We start from the raw sequence: 18,747 nt of genomic DNA, 5'->3' as shown, positions 1-18,747 counted from the left end.
GGGCCGGGCGCGCTCTGCGTATGCCCAGAGGCACCCTTTCCTTCCTTTTTTCAAGGGGGGGAGCTGCGCGCTCTGCGTAGGTCCGGAGGCACCCTTCTTTTGCAAGAGGAAGCTGGCATGCTGAGGCAGCGCCCGCTCTGCGTATGCCCAGGGGCGCCCTTGTCCTTCCTTTGGCAGTAGGCTCGGGCCGGGCGCGCTCTGCGTATGCCCTGGGGCGCCCTCCTCCTCCTCCTCCTCCCCCGTCTCCGCGGCAGCTGCTGCCCTGCCCGCCCTCCGGGAGCTGGGAGGCGGCCCTGGCCGCGGACCCGCCCGCCTGGCGCGGCCAATGGGCTCCGGGAAGGCGCGCTCTCCGCCTCCAGGCAGCCGAGGCAGAAGGAGCCGCGGCCAGGCGGACGCACGTGCGCACCGGGAAGGAGGACGCGCGGACGGAACAGCTGCTGCAGAAGGGACAACAGCCCGGCCAGGTAGGACAGCGGCCTCCCTCTCCACCCGCCGGCCGGCTGTGCGCGCGCGCGCGCTTCTTCTCTCGCCGCGTTTCCTTACCCGCGTGCACGCCATCCTGCCTCGTTCATACGTGACGCGTGTCTAGCTGAGGGGGTCTGGGGTGGGGGGAGTTGGAGAGGAAAGGGGGCGCAATTGCCCCCTCCAACAAGAGTGTTGCCTAGTGGTTGGAGTGCCAAGGCGGCCCCCCCTTTCCGTGTCCTTCTCTATTTCTCTCACCCGCTTTTGTGTTTTCATTGCATCCGTGTAAAAGTATTGGTTTGCTTAGAAAAAGGGAGAAAGATATTTTGTATTTTATATTTTTCTCTGTAAGCTTTAATATTAAATATAAATATAAATTAAGCCTTCCTCGCGGGGCAGTTGCCAGGGGAAGGGGGGGGCAGGAGAGATTCATGAGTGTCCTTTAAAAATAATGGTTTGTGGGGAGTCAGGCAGGTGGGACATCGATGGGGTCTGGCAAGCTCATGGGGGGGCCCCAGGCAGGCCCCCCAGCCCCAGCGGGTAGCGGGCCCTCATGGCCCACCCTCCCTGCCCGCCCCCCAACCTACCCAAAATGGTGAAAGTGAAATAGGGGAAGTTTCTTCCTCTCCAGGCAGGCTACAGGGAAGAAGGAGCAGGGAACATCTGCCCTAGAATTGCAGTCGGGAGGGACCCCCAGGGGTCATCCAGTCCTACCCCCGGCCATGCGGGGATCTTGGTCTCGAACTCATGACCCTGAGATCATGGGTTTCAGGCTCTGCTGACTGTGCTGCCCTGGCCAACACCGCCAGGAAGGATTCACTGGTCGGGGAGGGGGGGGGGGAAGCCTTCTGGGCCCAGTCTCGACTGGCAGCTACTGTCTTGCAAAGGCGAGTGTCTTGTACAGAGCAGAGGGTTTGGGGGGGGGGGATCCGTCCCCAGTCAGGGCTGGGGAAAGACTCCTTGCTCAAAACTGTAGAGAGCTGCTGCTGCCAGCCAGTGCCGGCAGTGCTGAGCTATGTGGGCCGATTGCAGCCCCGTTTAAACCAGCCTCCTGTTGATAATATTGAGGACCAGGGAAGGGCAGATGCTTGGCATGCAGAAGGTTCCCCAGGTCCAAACCTCTCCCGATCCCTAGCGGGAGAGCTGCTGCCAGTCAGTGCAGGCTGTATTGAGCTAGGCAGAGCAATGCTCCAACGCAGCTTCCTCCATTTCTTCTGCTTGTATTCAGACTCACCTTGGAAAAGACCAGAGCTCAGCGGTCAAGCAGCTGCTCCGAGTACAGAAGGCCCCCCTCCTTCAAGGTAGGGCAGCCGCTGCTGCCTGCCAGTGCAGGCGATACAAAGCGGATCTCCATTCCCTCGCTCACAACATCGAGGACCAGAAACCTGGTTTTTAAGAGAACCACCCAGCGCCAGAGCAGGTGCTCTGCATGCAGAAGGTCCGGCCATCCAGCGGGGCTGCCATCATCCCTTGTCACCCTGCCGGTCGGTGCAGACATCCCCAATGGATAAGCCCTCTGTGTCTGCAGCCTTTTGCAGCTGCAACAGACCCGCACGACCTTCTACACTCAGAGCGCCTGCCCTGCATCTGGGTATAATAATAGAATGGCATTTGCTCTTTACTGTGAACAAAAAAACCCAGTCCCGTTCTCTGTTTTGGGGGCCGTTCGTGGTCCCAAAGCACCGATTTTTGCCGGGTTTCTGCGCAGGAAAAGATGGAGGCTTGTTCCCTGACGCAGGAGCGAGTAAATTCCTGCATGCCTTCGTTTTATTTAATCTGGAGACGTTTTCTATTTTTTCTTCGCAGTGGGTGTAAGGTTTCAAATCCTTCTGGCGAAACGACTTTGGCAGGAGCGAGTTGCTCTGGAGGCGGCTGAGGAAATCCTGCTCCCGAATTCCAGGTCCGTTTTTCTGCATGCGCTCCCCACGTGCTCAGAGGCGCCCTTTTGGCGCCGTGCCCCGGCCTCTCGAAACACGGCTCGGGGCCATTTGTGCTCCTTCGTTTCTCGGCTGTTAGGCTGATAGGTGTCTGCCGATAATTTGGAGCCTCTCTGGACATTTTACAGTCCTGTAAAATGGGAACAGGACCCGTCCCGCCTCGCAGGGTTGTTGGGAACAGAGCAAATATGCCCCCCCCCAAAAAAAAACAAGGCAGGGAGATGGGTCCGTTTTATTCATTTCTTGCATTAACACCCCGGCCTTGGTTCTCCAAGGAGCTTGAGGTGGCATGTGTAATAATAATAATAATAATAATAATAATAATAATTGTTATTATTTATTATTTCTAAATGAGGGTTCTCCCTCATTTAATCCCCACAGCAGCCCTGCGAAGTAGAACGCTTGTGACTTAACAAGTGAGGATCCGAACCCAGGTCTCCCTTGGTTCCGGGTCGCTGTACGTAACCGCAAACATACGTAACCCGAAAAGTACTCAACCTGAAGCAGGTACAACTGTATGTCTATAACGGTCTCAGATTAAATGCAGAACAGTAGAAACAGAAATATAAAATATAAATTCCTACTATAGCCCACCCACCGGATTCAGCTCTGCGGAAGGATTAATTCTGAGTAGGTTTTTTTCCCTTTTGCAAACTGAAATTCCTTTTTTTTGCAAGTTGCCATTTTTTTAAAAGCGATTCAGGGATCCAGCTTTTTGAAATTTGCAAAGGACCAGCTCCTCATTTTCCCCTCCGGAAGAAGGGAGATCATTGCTTTTAACTGGGGAGGGGGGCAGCTTTGAAACAACCGAATCCCTGGGCCAATTCAGCCCCCCACGTGTGGGTCTAGGGGGCTCTGCTTTGATCTCAGTGCCGGATTTCCATCCTCCGCTCAGCGCTGCATCTTCCTCGGAGATGGCCTTGGCAACAGACTCTCTCCTCCGGATTGGGCCCGTCTCTGCATCTCCCCCCCCCCTACTTCCCTCCCCAGGCGTGGGCACACAGCTGCTCTCCCCCCACCCCCTTTCAGATCTCGGCTGCTTTGTTTCTGAGCTGGTCCTCCTCTTCCTCCTCCTCCTCCCTGAACCCAGGGGTTTTTTGCAAGGAGAGAGATAGCAAGAGCTTGTCCGTCTGGTGCGGAGAGGATATGTGAGTAAGCGATGCAGGAAAAACGGGGGGGGCACAGAAAATGGGGTGGTGATGTGGGGGGGGGTGTCTGTGGACTTTGCATGCCCACATGCGGCCGGTGATGTCCTGAGAGGTGCAAATCGCTTTGCCCTGTGGAAGGGAGACAGCAAGCACCCAAATGCGAAAACCTTCCATCAGGATTTCAGCCCCAGAGCCCTCTGGCCTTCCTGGCATCCGGAAGCATTCCCTGCCTCTGGAAGCAGAGCACGGCCGCTAGGGAAGGGGCCCCCACCCCAACCCCGTTCTTTTCTGCCCCGAATCTCCTGGCGTCCTGCTTTGCTTTTATTTCGTTGCAATTATTCAGTGCTGGCGTTGCAATTTGTTATTCATTGCATGGCACATTGCAATTTCCTGTTCGTTGCGCTGCACGTTCCAATTTTTCATTCATTGCACTGCACAGAAATTCCAACGCCGGAATTCTGCCGGTTCCATTCTGCTTTTTATCCTCCGAGCGCATCTCGCTTGCAACTCTGCGAGGCAGTTCTCATGCTCCTGGTCCCTTAATGGAGCCTCCCCTCGCAGGCGCAGTCCACCTGCGATTGCCAAATGAATCACCGCGTGGCATCCGTTCGGGTGCTGTGAGCAACAGAAACCCAGGATGGAATTTTTATATATAAAAAAGAAATTCCTCCCTCCTTCTTTCTTTTAAGCTCTGATGGGGTCGGGAACAGCCCTTCCTTCTAGGCAGGGGGCCGCGTGGTTTTCCGAGGGCCGCGTGGCGGGTGGGCTGGGCCGGGAGCGAAAGGGATCGAGGCCGACTCGTTGCCCGCTGCGCAACCTCCCCATTAGGTTCATGTGCATATAACACTTTCCACCCATTTAGCTGGGTTTCCCCGGGGGTTGGGATGGATGACCTTTGGGTCCCCCCGGTGCAGTTCCGTGATCGGGGCAAGCAAGAGGCACAGCCCCTACACACAGGCACTGCGGCTGCTTTGAGCCCTGGGTCTGATCCAGCCCGACTCCTGTGTCGCGCCTCCCTCTCCTTCGCCCGGCAAGGCTGGCGCAAGAGGGTTAAGCTCCTCTCCCGGCGTCCCACAGGGGGACCAAAGCCCCTTGCGCAGGGCTGGCGCCGCCTCCTCCTCCCTCCAAGTCTGACCCGGACTTCTCTTTCCTTGCCAGAGCTCAACAGCGGCGGAGGAGGAGAGAGGAAGAGGCTGCCCTGGCACAGAGGACCTGAGCCTGGCACAGGCTCCTCCAGGTAAGACACGGATCTGGGCCACCCCTCACCCGTGCCGAGGAGGAGCCCCACCTGGAACGAGGGGTCCGGCCCCTGGCCTGTCCGGAGAGGCCGATCTGCTTTACAGACGGCTGATTTTTTAAAATCCCAACTCTGCGTGCCAAGCCGGGTCTTGGCATGCCGGCCGTGTCCTCGGGTGCCCTCTCTCCCGGCTGGCGGAGCCTCAGTCTCCCCCTCTGGAAAATGGGCCCGTTGCTTTTCGCTCAAAGGTTTTCTGGGGGTGGGAGATGGTTCTGGATGATGGTTTTAATCGGGGCGACCCAATTAGGGCAGAGGCACAGCCCAGATTCCTGCGTTCCAGCTGGTTTCCCGTCGGTCATTCTGGGATTTAAGAGCTGGTTCTGGGATTAAAGGGGGTTGGGCTAGATGACCGTCGGGTTCCTTCCCTGCCAATCATTCTGGGAATCAAGGGGGGTTGGACTGGATGACCCCTGGGGAACCCTTTCCACGATTCATTGCAACGTTAGAAATTAGGTGGTTTTGGCCACTCAGTGCAAGAAAAACTTTGCTGCAGAAAGACGCGTCTGCTGAAAAGGATTGATTTTGGATGCTGAAATATCGATTATTAATTTTTTACGCCGGCTGAAGCCTTGCCCCTGCTTTGTCCCACACAGCAGGGCTGGTTTGCTTTTATAAACCCAGGCGAATGCAATACTTGGATAATTCTAATCTATGTTTTTTTAAAAAATAATAATAATAATAACCTTGTATTTAAAAGGTACACTTCATATGACGGTTCTGAAGGGTCTGTCAGTAAAGCACCAAGGTTTTACAAAAAGGAAGGAAGGAAGGAAGGAAGGAAGAGAAATTAGGTGATGGATGGAAGGAAGGAAGGAAGGGAAAGAAAGAAAGAAAGAAAGAAAGAAAGAAAGAAAGAAAGAAAGAAGAAAGAAAGAAAGAAATTAGGGAAGGAAGGAAGGAAGGAAGGAAGGAAGGAAGGAAGATAAATTAGGTGGTGAAGCGAAGGAAGGAAGGATGGAATTACTGGTAGGTGGTGAAGGAAGGAAGGAAGGAAGGAAGGAAGAGAAATTAGGGGAAGGAGGAAGGAAGGAAGGAAGGAAGGAAGGAAGGAAGGGAAATTAGGTGATGGATGGAAGGAAGGAAGGAAGGGAAAGAAAGAAAGAAAGAAAGAAAGAAAGAAAGAAAGAAATTAGGGAAGGAAGGAAGGAAGGAAGGAAGGAAGGAAGGAAGGAAGGAAGGAAGGAAGATAAATTAGGTGGTGAAGCGAAGGAAGGAAGGATGGAATTACTGGTAGGTGGTGAAGGAAGGAAGGAAGAGAAATTAGGGGAAGGAGGAAGGAAGGAAGGAAGGAAGGAAGGAAGGAAGGAAGGGAAATTAGGTGAAGGAAGGAAGGAAGGAAGGAAGGAAGGAAGGAAGGAAGGAATTAGGTAAGGAAGGAAGGAAGGGAAATTAGGAGGTGAAGGAAGGAAGGAAGGAAGGAAGGAAGGAAGGAAGGAAAGAAAGGAATTAGGTGGCACCCATTACATTTCCCACCCCGCCTTTCCCTCGTGTTCTTCTCCCTGCTGGATCCCCCCAACAACCCTGTGAGGTTGGCCAGCTCCCCCCCCTTGTGGGTTTTTCTCTGGCCAGTTTGGCTGCGATAATAACCCCCCCTGGCTCTCGGCTTCTTCTCCCAGGTCCCCGGGGTGCTGAGTGGCGCCCAGTATGGGTGAGCGCCAGGCTCGCGCCAACAGCCTGTTCCTGAACGAGGAGGAGTCCAAGGCGCTGGGGCCGGGGGGCGGCCGGGCGCAGCGCCTCCGCCATGCCCTCCGGAAGCGGGCGGCCCGGGCGCAGGCCAGGATGTACTCCGTCACCCGGGAGAGCGTCCGGAGCTGCCTGCAGAGGAACGCCTTCGTCCTGCTCACCGTCACAGCCGTCCTTCTGGGTAAGGGGGCGCAATTGGGGTCCCTGCATATCCTCAGAGGGGCGACGTTTGGGTGCCAGGGACCCTGCGGGGCTGGATCCCGCCCTGCAGAGCCCCTTGCTATCCCGAAAAAGCCCTGGTTTGCCGCAGAGCGGAACGGCGGAACTACCCGCTGCAGGATCGGGGAAATTTGCGGCGCGCAAAATTGCAATGGGGGGAATTGAGGCACAGCCCTGTGCAGTGGTCCCTTGGTTCTCAAACTTAATCCGTTCCGGAAGTCCGTTCCAAAACCAAAGCGTTCCAAAACCAAGGCGCGCTTTCCCATAGAAAGGAATGCAAAACGGATTAATCCGTTTCAGACTTTTAAAAACAAACCCTAAAACTGCAATTGAACATGAAGTTTACTAACGAGACCATCAATCAATAATCAATGTACTGTACTATAAAATAAACAAGACAGTCTTGTAGATGATAAAAATACTAATTATTATTATTATTATTTTCTTACCTGCACTGATGATGGTCATCGCTTGCCTTCTGAAATGTTCCGAAATGTTCGGAAACCGAGGCGCGGCTTCTGATTGGTGCAGGCACCCCGGAAACAACAACCGACAGCCGCATCAGAAACCGGAACAAAAACAAAAACCCGGGTTTTTGGTGTTTGAGAACCAAGGCCCTACTATAATCTCTGTCAGAAACTGGTGGCTCTTTTCAGAGGTAAAGGCTATCGCCGAATGAAATTGTGAGCAGGATTCGAATCGTGGGCCAGGGAAGGAGAAGAAGTAAATGGTTGCCGTATAAGACGATAAATGGCAGTGAAATGTTGTCCTGTGCGCAGCAAAGGAAGGAGGGGGGAAGAGGAACTCGGGGTGTGTGTCCATTTTTATTACAAATTGGTGTCGAAATTCAAATTGTTCATTTTGGAAAACTAAGAAAAATCAATTGCCCACCCCCAAAGGAAAATAAATGGCAGTTGAGAAAGGAATTCAATAAATTACCATACTGGAAGGGAATTGAATAATGTCAATTTTTGTGGAAAAAATAAAAATTGATGTAGTTAAAAAAAATGGATGGGGTGGTTGCTGGAAGTCGCTGGCATCCAAACTCCCAGCATTCACCTGGTTGGCTGCACCCCCTGTCTGTTTCAGGTCGGGATTGTCGGTGTCGCAGACAAGGGTGGCCCCCAAGCATGCGCAGAGTGCCTGGCCACCACGACCTTGTGCTTCTCGAGCCGGATGTGCTGGCAGGGCACTCTGCGTACAAGCAGGGGCCTCGTGTGCCTTATGTAAGGACGTCGTGGGACCCCGGTGGTCATCTAGTCTGACCCCCTTCAACGCTGGCATCTTTTGCCGAAACCCTGATCCTGAGAGTCCCCTGCTCTCACCACTGAGCAATCCCACCACTTCTCTAAAAGGGCACACCGTTGCTATGAAGAGCCAGGCTGGGGGGGGGGGTTAATCGTCTTCTATAACGTCTGACCCCCTCCAAGCCAAAAAAATGGACACCCTCCGGGGTTGAGATGGATGACCTTTGGGGAACCCATATGCAAATAACAGGCCGAGGAGCTCAGAGGAAATCGAATTCAAATTTGAAATTCAAATTCAAAGTAAATATTTAAATATAAGTAATTCAAATTCAAGAGGAAAATTTAAGGCTTGAGGTTCCAAATCTGCCCCCCCCCCGCCGCGGAAAGCAAATAACGTGATGCTTTCTTTAAATCCATTCATATGGGAGACATCGCTCAGTCGGCACGGGACTCGATCTCAGGGTCACGAGTTCGAATCGTGATTTTGGGGCAAAAAGAGATTCCTGCGTTGCAGGGGGTGGACTAGATGACTGCTGGGGGGTCCCTTCCGACGGTGCGACTCTGGGAGATCTGGGGATTGGCCAGCGCTGGGCGGGGAAGGCTGCTGCCCAGCTTTGCGTGTGTGGGTCAGATTACCCAGTCACGAGCTGCTTGCAGGGTGACGCCAAACGGGTTCCTTAAAAAACAAAAATTAAGGAAAGAGAAAGAGAGCCAGAAAAACTTGCAAGGATTATAGAGGATTGGCTGCAGAGAAGGGATCGGCTTTGCACCCTTCGCTTGCAAGATCTCAGGAAATCATTTATTTTTTAAACTTAAAAAAAAATAATTTAAAGTTTTGCAATGCTTTTCATTTCCTAATCCGGTCTCTTTGCGGTTCATCTCAATTTCAACTTTTTTTTCTTCCTTCCCTGAATTAAGTTGCACTTCTGTAAAGGGAAGTTGTTAATGTTTTATCGTGTTTTTAATATTCTATTGGGAGCCGCCCAGAGTGGCTGGGGGGCCTGGCCAGTTGGGCGGGGTGTAATAAATTATTATCATTATTATTATTATTAAGCAGGTCAAAGGTGGCCAAATTAACCAGCAGGTATTCACGAAACAAAAGAAATCGTAAGTGTTTCTGAGCTCAGTGTGAGAAGGTCTAAATTGGCTGCATTGTGCTCAGAGTAGACCCATTGAAGTCACTATATTAAAACTGCCCTACCTCGCAGGGTTGGATCCGGGGCGGGGAATCCGGGGCGACCTGGGACTCCGGTTCCCATCGGCCCTGGGCGATGGGAGTTGTAGTCCGCCTCTGGCGCCAAGGTTCTCTGGTTCCCGACGGCGGCACTCTGCCGGAGAGCGACCCGCTAATCAATCAAAACCGCTTTGAGGTTTTCCTTAAGAATATAAAGCGGTATAGAAATTAATAATAATAATAATAATAATCAAGTGCCGGGAGCGAATCTCTGAGCCCTCCTTCCGCCCCGCTCTGCAGGGATCACCTTGGCGCTGGCCCTGCGGCCCTACAAGTTGACCTTCCGCCAGGTGAAGTACTTCTCCTTCCCCGGGGAGCTGCTGATGCGAATGCTGCAGATGCTGGTCTTGCCCCTCATTGTCTCCAGCCTGATCACAGGTGAGCTGCTGCACCTGGTGGGCTTCTGCCCTGCCAGACGCCGACCCTGCGGGGTGGGCCGGGACGGGGTCATTTTGCGCTCTGGTCTGCGCCCGTTTGCACAGGCTTGAGCCCGGGGGAAACACAGGCGTCAGTAAAGATTTACTTTCAATTTGAATTTAATTGCTTATATTTAAATATTTACTTTGAATTTGAATTCAAATTCGAATTTAATTGCTTATATTTAAATATCTACTTTGAATTTCAATTTCAAATTTGAATTTCATTACTTCTATTTAAACATTTACTTTGAATTTCAATTTCAAATTTGAATTTCATTACTTCTATTTAAACATTTACTTTGAATTTCAATTTCAAATTTGAATTTCATTACGTATATGTAAACATTTACTGTACTTTGAATTTCAATTTCAAATTTGAATTTCATTACTTCTATGTAAACATTTGCTTTGAATTTCAATTTCAATTTTGAATTTCATTACTTCTATTTAAACATTTACTTTGAATTTCAATTTCAGATTTGAATTTCATTACTTATATGTAAACATTTACTTTGAATTTCAATTTCAAATTTGAATTTCAATACTTATATTTAAGCATTTGCTTTGAATTTCAATTTCAAATTTGAATTACAATACTTATATTTAAACATTGAATTTCAATTTCAAATTTGAATTTCATTACTTATATTTAAACATTTACTTTGAATTTCAATTTCAAATTTAAATTTCAATCCAAATAAATATACAGTTTTTCCAAGTCCGCCCGCTTGATCTCGAGCCACTGCCCCTTGGCCTGTGTCTTGGCTCCGCAGAGCCCTCTCCCTCCCCGAATCTCCTGCTCCTCTGTCCCGCCCTGCAGGCATGGCGTCGCTGGACGGCAGCGCCTCAGGGAAGATGGGCCTCCGCGCCGTCGTCTATTACACGATGACCACCCTGATAGCCGTCTTCATCGGCATCTTCATGGTCCTGGTCATCCACCCCGGGAAAGGCAGCAAGGACACCCTACACCGCGAGGGAACCGTCGAACAGGTCCACACCACCGACGCCTTCCTGGACCTCGTCCGGTGAGCGGGAGGAGGTCTAGGATCCTAGAACTGTAGAGCCGGAAGGGACCCTAGGGGGTCATCCAGCCCAACCCGCTGAAAAGCAGGTTTCGCAGCTGAACCATCCCAGGCAGGCAGCCCACCTGCTTGGCGCCGGGAAGATAATCTGGTTTTATTTCCCCATTTTGTCTGTAGGAATATGTTCCCCCCAAACCTGGTGGAGGCCTGCTTCAGACAGGTAAGAGGGGCGCAGCTTGGCGGGTTCCTCGTCTCACCCCACCCCACAAAGTGGATCTAGCTGTTGCTGCCGGCCAGTGTAGGTCAGACTGGTGGATCAGGCAACCGTCTCCCAAGTTTGTATTCAATCAACCCCTTGATTTGGATTCACGAGGACTGGATCTCTTCGCTGTCTGAGAAACCTGGAGAGCTGCTGCTGCCGGCCAGTGTGGGCCATACCGAGCTTGATGGGTTGGGGAACAGATTCCTGAGTCTGTATTAAATGAGTCCCTTGATTCAGAATCATGAGGACTGGATCCTTCCTCTCTTGGGCTCAGGGCTAGACCACCCGCGTTGGGGGCCTGAAACTTTGGGGAGCTGCTGCTGCCAGCCAGTGCAAGCACTATTGAGCTCGATGGGCCAGGCAGCAGTTTCCGGAGTTTGTCTAAAAACAACCCCTTGATTCTAATTCGTGAGGAGTGGATCCTTCCTCCTTTGGGCTCCAGCCCACCTGCCTGAAACCCTGGAGACCTGCTGCTGCCGGCCAGTGCAGGCACTATGGAGCTCGATGGGCGGCTTGCCTGCTTTTGTATCAAACCAATACTCTGTTTTTCCTCTCCCCGCCCCACCAGTACAAGACCCAGTACAGCGTCAGAGTCGTCAACCAGACCCTGGCCAGGGGAGCCCCCACCGCCGCCCCCCAGGCCTTGCCCCACAACAGTAACAGCAGCACCGGGCCCCCCACCACCGCCACCCTGGCCTCGCCCCCCTTGCTGCTGCTGCCGCCCGCGGCGCCTGAGAACGCCACCAGCATGTGGCGCAACGTCTCCCAGGCGCTGGGCGCCCTCCCGGAGGTGCTGAGCTACGAGGAGGTGGTCCCGGGCGCCGGGTCGGTCAACGGGGTCAACGCCCTGGGCCTGGTGGTCTTCTCCATCTGCTTCGGCCTGGTCATCGGGAACATGAAGCAGAGGGGGCTGCCCCTGCGGGAGTTTTTCGACTGCCTCAACGAGGCCATCCTCCGCATGGTGGCCATCATCATCTGGTGAGCGTTGAACCCGGGGGTCTCTGGGTCGCGGGTTCGGGTCCTGCATCGGGCATTGAAGCGGGTTGGGATGGATGACCCCTGGGGGGCCCTTGCGATCTGGCCAGGCCAGACGGGAGAGCATGAGACTCCCTTCCTCTCGGCGTTGTGGGTTTGAGCCCCACGTTGGGCAAAGTCGGAAGGGGTGGAGCCCCACCTCCTTGCATTGCTGGAATCTTTTGCCCAACCTTGGACTCGAACCCACCACCCTGAGTTTAAGAACCTCATGCTCTGCCAACCTCAAGGAAGTTTACAAAAAAACAAAATAAAATTCAAAGCAGTTTACAAGAAACAAAACAAAATTCAAAGCAGCTTACAGTGAAACAAAATAAAATTCAAAGCGGTTTACAAGAAACAAAATAAAATTCTCAGTAAAAAGAACTGTAAAAAAAGAAGAAGAATTAAAATCAACCTGGTGTGCTGTTGCTGCCCGTCAGTGCAGACAGTACTGATCTCAGTGGCCCGTCTAGCCGCAAGGCGGATTCCCAAGTCCTTCGCCCTCATGAGGACTAGAGCCTTGCTTTGCTTCCAAGAGGCCCATAAGCCACAAAAATTAAAATGGCGATTCTTAGAAGCTGGCCGAGGCCCCCGCTGCTCCTGATCCCTCTGCGTGGGGCGCCCTTCTTCTCCCCCCCCCCCCAGGTACGCCCCCGTTGGGATCCTCTTCCTGATTGCGGGCAAGATCCTAGAGATGGACGACCTGGCGGTGATGGGGGGCCAGCTGGGCATGTACACCCTGACGGTCATCGTGGGGCTGCTGGTCCACGGCCTCGTCGTCCTGCCGCTCATCTACTTCGCCGTCACCCGCAAGAACCCCTGGCGCTTCATCGCCGGGCTCCTGCAGGCCCTCGTCACCGCGTTCGGGACGTCCTCCAGGTAAGCGGGCACCGAGCAGCCACCAAGGGGCCCCCAAGCGCCGTTTCCGGGACCCCAGGGGCCGGATTCCCGGTTTGGATCGGGCTGCACATTTGGGAGTGCAGCTCAGTGGTTAGAGCGCCGGCGTTCGGGACGTCCCACGGGTAAGCGGGCGTTGAGCAGCCGCCAAGTGCCCCCGAGGGTTGTTTCCGGGGCGGATTCCAGGTTTGGGGGGTGCGCCGCCCTTCCTGGCACCCCTTCCCCCAAATCCTCGGCTCTTCCCCCTTTCCCATATTGTGATATGTTACAGGCAAAAAACGAGAGCAGGCAGCAACGAATCGTTCTCCCCACAGTGACAATCTTGCACGAAATGAGTAGGATCCGAACTTGTGCCTCTCTCCACCACAGTGTTTCTGGGACTCCGGGGCGGATCCCTGGTTTGGGGTGGTACGCCGCCCTTCCCAGCACCCTGAACGGATCAGGCCTCTTATAAATGGGGGCCATCTTCCCCCATTTTCTTAAATCGGAGTCCCCCCAAATAGGGGGCTTCTTATACATGGGGGTGTCTTATAGACAGAAAAATACAGTTTGTATTGTATTGTATTGTATTGTATTGTATTGTATTGTATTGTATTGTATTGTATTGTATTGTATTATATTATATATTTTGTCTATAGAGATTTGGAGAAATGGCATATTATGTGTATGCATTTGGTGTTGTAACTTATTTGCATTTGTAAAAAATATTATTTCAGCGAATAGGCAAGAAATCACAAGGCAGCAAAAAAAATTAATAATTAAAGACTGCTCAATTTTGGGGGAGGTTTTGCAAAAAAAAAAAAAAAAATGAGCTCAGCACCTTTTGTGCCCCGGTTTTCACTTTTTGAAATACGGCCAGCCTTTGCCAACTACAAGGATGGCCCCTGAGCGTGTGCAGAGTGCCTGGCCGCCACGCCCTCATGCTTCCGGCAGGGCACTCTGCGTACATGCAGGGTAAGGAGCTGCGGGTGCGAATCCCCTCCGGACCTGGATCCCGGGGCGGGGTGGGGTGCGGGTGGTCTACTCTGAGTAGGATTTCCGGCCCGCTCACCCCAGCGCCGCTCTCCTGCCCTCTCGCCTGCAGCTCGGCCACGCTCCCCGTCACGTTCCGGTGCCTGGAGGAGAACAACGGGGTCGACAAGAGGGTGACGCGCTTCGTCCTGCCGGTCGGCGCCACCATCAACATGGACGGCACGGCGCTCTACGAGGCGCTGGCCGCCATCTTCATCGCGCAGGTCAACAACTACGAGCTGGACTTTGGGCAGATCCTCACGATCAGGTGCGTGTCGCAGGGCCAGGTTTATGGCTAAGCTCCACAAGCTCTCGCTTAGGGCCCCACTCTCTTGGCGGGGCCCCAAAAAAAATTAAAGGAAAAAAACCTGGATGTACATTTCCAAAATATAAGATAAAAAAACAAATAAAATTAAACCTACATACAGCGACAGTGTTTTGCATTGTGTCGGCTCCTCTGATGTAAGTCATGGGCCCCGCCTGCTAGCCTGCTCCCCAAAATATCCCTGCTTTGCTCCTTTCTATATATAGGGTGCCTCCATTCTGCATGGCCTGGTTGCATGGCAACATGCGCAAATGGCTATTTGGTTCATCAGTGGCCATATAGCATATATTCAACACAAAAAAACAGCGACAATTTTTTGTTGACAATGGACAGCTGGACATAGAAAGGGCCCCATTACCTTCAGGAGCCGAGGGCCGCATCAAACCTCAATCTGGCCCTTTGCGTGTGCAAAAGAGGGGCTCGTTCCCTCCTCCTCCTCCTCCGACGCCCCTGCGAGGAAGGTTTCCTGCGGCCGCAGCTGCTTCAGTCACGCCACAAGTGTGCAAAACAAGGGTTCCCGTTCACCACGAACCTGAAATTCACACTCGTGAAGCATTTTATTTTAATGATCCAATTTAGAATTTAAAAATCAGATTAAAAAATTTTTTAATCCTAAAAAACAAACAAAAAATCATTGATTTTTATCCACCCTGGTTAACTGTGTGGTGCATGTCCTTTAAACGACCGGGTGCAGAATCCGGCTGGTTTCGACGTTCATTGTGAGCGCCTCCGAGACAGAGGGTTGCATCTTGGCAAAGGGACCCCCTAGCCCAACCCCGAAACCCCAGCCCACCCAACTCCCTCTTGCTCTCCGCAGCATCACCGCCACGGCCGCCAGCATCGGGGCGGCCGGCATCCCTCAGGCGGGTCTGGTGACCATGGTGATCGTCCTGACGTCCGTGGGGCTGCCGACCGAAGACATCACCTTGATCATGGCAGTTGACTGGTTCCTGTAAGTCCCTGCGAGGCGGGGTGGGGGTGATGCTGCCTGCCTGGGCTGGAGGAATTAATGTTTATTTATTTATTTTAATGAGATTTTGCAGATAGAAATGGTGAGGCTTTCTCGACAGCTTTGGCCCCCAAGCTGCGCCCACGGCCTTGGAGAAAGTCAGAGGGTCAGCCTTTTTTCTAGGGAAGGACCCTGAGTTTCTAGTCCTCAGGTTTCTGGAATTCGGCGCACTTACTGTTCAGGGAAGGATCCCAAGTTTCTAGCCCTTAGGGTGCACTTGAAATGGGAGCATAGGAAGCTGTCTTATATCGAGTCCACTCAGTAGAAGGGTCCCCAGAGGGTCATCCAGTCTGACCCCCCTGCAATGCAGGAATCTCAACTAAAGCATCCTTCTGGCCTCTGCTTTAAAAACCTCCAAAGGAGGAGAGGCCACCACCTTCCGTCCCAAACAGCTCTGACTACTGGAAAGTTTTTTCCCCTGGTGTTTATCTGGAATCTCCTTTCCTGGAACTTGAAGCCACGGGTTTGAGTCCTGCCCTCTGGAGCAGCAGAAAATAAGCTTGTTCCCTCTGCCATGTGAGATATTAGAGGGTGGAAATTCATTTTGTTTGGGTCCAGTTCTCCCATCTGTTGAGGTCACTTTGAGCGTGAGCTTGCGGTCCACCGAAACCCCCAGATCCTTTTCGCCCCCATCTTAACCGCCGCCCTGTTTCTTCCGCCAGAGACCGCCTGCGGACCACCATCAACGTCCTGGGCGACTCGCTGGGTGCGGGCGTGGTGGAACACTTGTCCCGCCACGAGCTGGAGCTGCCGGACGCCGACCTGGGGGGCGACTCGGGGGCCGAGGAGAACGAAAAGCCGTACCACTTGATCTACCCAGAGAACGACACCCACAAGCATCTCAGCGGCGAGACCTCAATGTGATGACGCCCAGGAGGGGACAGCGGGCGGGCAGGGGGAAGGGGCCAGCGGATCGGAGCCATCGACCGACTGTGAAAAGCCGAGGAGAGGCGCAGCCGCCGTCTGTATCCCCTTCCCCAAATCCTCGGGTCTTCCTCCTTTTCCCATATTCTGATACGTTACAGGCCAAAAAAACGAGAGCAGGCAGCAACGAATCTCTTAACGGTGACAATTTCGCACGGAAGGATCAGGATTTGAACTCGCGCCCTCTCTCCGCCACAGCGCCAGGGAGGCTCCCCTGTTTTTTATTTCGATTGTGGGGGTTTCCACGTTATTTAAATCCGGTGCCAATATTCCTTTTTGTGTGTCTCCCCCCCCCCCCGGAATCATGCTCATCCCCACCCCCCAAAAAAACAAACACTTGTCTTTCCAGCACTTGAAGCAAAACACACCTTTTTTGTAAAAAAAGAAGAATGTCTAGATGTGATGCTTTACCGGTGTAGAAAATAAATGCTGTTTATTTATGAAGACAGTCAGCACTTTTTCCTGGGGGACGGGGACGTATAGCCCTAAATGTCTTGTGAATCATTTGTACTTTTTTCCATTTGCTGTATTTCTTTCCTGATTTGAACTATAAAATGGTGGTTTTCTAGAGTCAAAATGAGAATACCTCTCGGAAAAAAGAACTAGATAGATAGACAGAGAGATGATGGATGGATAGATGATAGATAGATTTCTTGGGGTACGCAGGGGGGCGCATCCCCATAAACATTTTGTTAATTTTTGCCCTTTTGTCCATATACTGTATTTATCCCTGCCCCCCCCCCCATTTGAACTATAAAATGGCATGCACACGAAAGCTCATACCAATAAGAAAACTTAGTTGGTCTCCAAGGTGCTACTGGAGAGAATTTTTTTATTTTATAAAATGGTGATTTTCTCGAGTCAAAATGAGAGGACCCCTGAACATTTTTTTAGAAAAAAAAAGAAGCAGCACTGAAGACGGTTATTAAAGCGGAGAATTGTGAAATGTCCGTGATGTGGGGGGTGGGGGTGGGAGCTACTGCAATCAGGATTCGCACACAAGACCCTCCTCCCCTTTGGCAAATTCCACACACTGGGATTCAGGAGCACGGCTGCCTCTGAAAGCAGAGTCACTGGCGCCATCGATGGTTTTCGCCTCTTTGAAAAACATATAGGCTGGCGACCGTTACGGCCGGGCAATATATTGGTATATAATCCCAAACTGCTTTGAAGCCCATATCAGCTGCCCTTTTATAAAATTCGGTTTTTCTTGGGGTGGCGGAGCTATTGGGTTGTCGTTTTTATTTTTATTATGTATTTTGCGGTTTTATATATTGATTTTATTCCGTGAACCGCCCTGAGACCCTCGAGATTTTATTGCATGAACCGCCTTGAGACCCCTGGGTTATAGGCCGGTATATAAATTCAATAAACCACCATCATCATCATCATTTTTGACCTGGCAATAGATCACGAAACACCTTTGCTGACTTCTGTTTTTAACTACGAATCGCTACAATGAATCTACCTGGGGGAAAGCAGGAAGCGGCCTGGGAAAAGAGTACTGATGGCAACCCTATTATCATCTTTTGTTAGAAGAATCCTAAGGTCTCAAATATAAAATGAATGTTCATAGGTGTGCTAGGTGAACACACATACATCCTACACCCTTATAAAATGTGTTTTTTGGGGGGAGAGCTATTGGGTTGTTTTTATATCTATTATGTATTTTGTGGTTTTATATATTGATTTTATTCCGTGAACCGCCCTGAGACCCTCGGGTATAGGGCGGTATGCAAATTCCAGTAATAATAATAATAATGGACATGAACCACATGTCTGAAATAAAGTAAAATGATATAATACAATGTAACACCCATATATACACTGCAAAATAAAGTAAAATGATATAACGCATACAGTACTGTACACTGTTAAATGAAATACAGTACAGTAAAACAAAGACATATATATACTGTAAAATAAAATAAAATGATTTAACACAACACACACACACACACACATATATACACTGTAAAATAACAAAATTATAATATAATATAATATAATATAATATAATGTAATATAATATAATATAGCACACATATATACACTGTAAAATCAAACAAGTCAATAATGTAATGCAATATACACACTCCATGAAACGATCCAAATCTCATTTTTGAAATCCTTACTTTTCCCCCCAAAGGAAAGGAAACTGGCCAATCAGCGGCCGCGGCGCCTCGCCTCCCTCCTCCCTCTCCACCACCGGAAGTTCGGCAGGGGCCGCTCTGCCCCCGCCACTTCCGCTCCCTCTCTCGCCCGCCTGCCTCCACCGTCGCGCGGCGTCGTCGTCACACAGCGCGCGGCGGCGCCCAAGATGGCTGCCTCCATGTCGGCGGCGTCTCCGCTGCGTCTGCTGTGGCGGTGCCGGAGCCGCCTGTACCCGAGGCGGACTCCGGCTGCTCCGCGACCCTGGGCGGCGGCGGCGGCGGGGTCCGGGCGGGCCTGGCTTCCCCCGGCGGCGGCTCCTCGTCCTCTTCCTCAGCGGCTGCTGTGCTTCGTGCGAGGCGGCGGCGGCGGAGGCCCCGGTGACGGTTCTCCTTCCTCCTCCTCGTCGGACGGCGGCCTGGAAGACGGAGGAGGAGGCGGAGATGGAGGAGGAGGAGGAGGAGGAGGCCTCCCCGGGGACTCGGG

At 51.9% G+C, this 18,747-nt stretch overlaps 1 protein-coding gene across 1 annotated transcript; it reads left to right on the top strand.

The window, feature by feature from the left end:
- The first annotated feature begins 4,709 nt into the window (after nucleotides 1-4,709).
- Nucleotides 4,710-16,408, top strand: LOC117039424 (excitatory amino acid transporter 1-like). Its single transcript, XM_033136526.1, has 10 exons — nucleotides 4,710-4,784; nucleotides 6,461-6,708; nucleotides 9,468-9,605; nucleotides 10,467-10,671; nucleotides 10,846-10,888; nucleotides 11,499-11,908; nucleotides 12,590-12,823; nucleotides 13,926-14,120; nucleotides 14,995-15,129; nucleotides 15,849-16,408. The coding sequence occupies exons 2-10, from the start codon at nucleotides 6,489-6,491 to the stop codon at nucleotides 16,048-16,050; spliced, it is 1,782 nt and encodes a 593-aa protein (XP_032992417.1). The 5' UTR covers nucleotides 4,710-4,784; nucleotides 6,461-6,488; the 3' UTR covers nucleotides 16,051-16,408.
- The last annotated feature ends 2,339 nt before the right edge of the window (nucleotides 16,409-18,747 follow it).

This window comes from Lacerta agilis, chromosome 18, assembly GCF_009819535.1.
Source record: "Lacerta agilis isolate rLacAgi1 chromosome 18, rLacAgi1.pri, whole genome shotgun sequence".
In the NCBI taxonomy this organism is placed as follows: Eukaryota; Metazoa; Chordata; class Lepidosauria; order Squamata; family Lacertidae; genus Lacerta; species Lacerta agilis.
This window is presented reverse-complemented; position numbering and strand designations above follow the sequence as displayed.

What these genes read in the sequence shown, in the direction of transcription:
- LOC117039424 (XM_033136526.1), top strand. Translation starts at nt 6,489, where the DNA reads ATGGGTGAGCGCCAGGCTCGCGCCAACAGCCTGTTCCTGAACGAGGAG. An exon ending in TGTCTCCAGCCTGATCACAG is followed by an intron (nt 9,606 to 10,466) that starts GTGAGCTGCTGC and finishes CCCGCCCTGCAG; the next exon opens with GCATGGCGTCGCTGGACGGC. An exon ending in GCGTTCGGGACGTCCTCCAG is followed by an intron (nt 12,824 to 13,925) that starts GTAAGCGGGCAC and finishes TCTCGCCTGCAG; the next exon opens with CTCGGCCACGCTCCCCGTCA.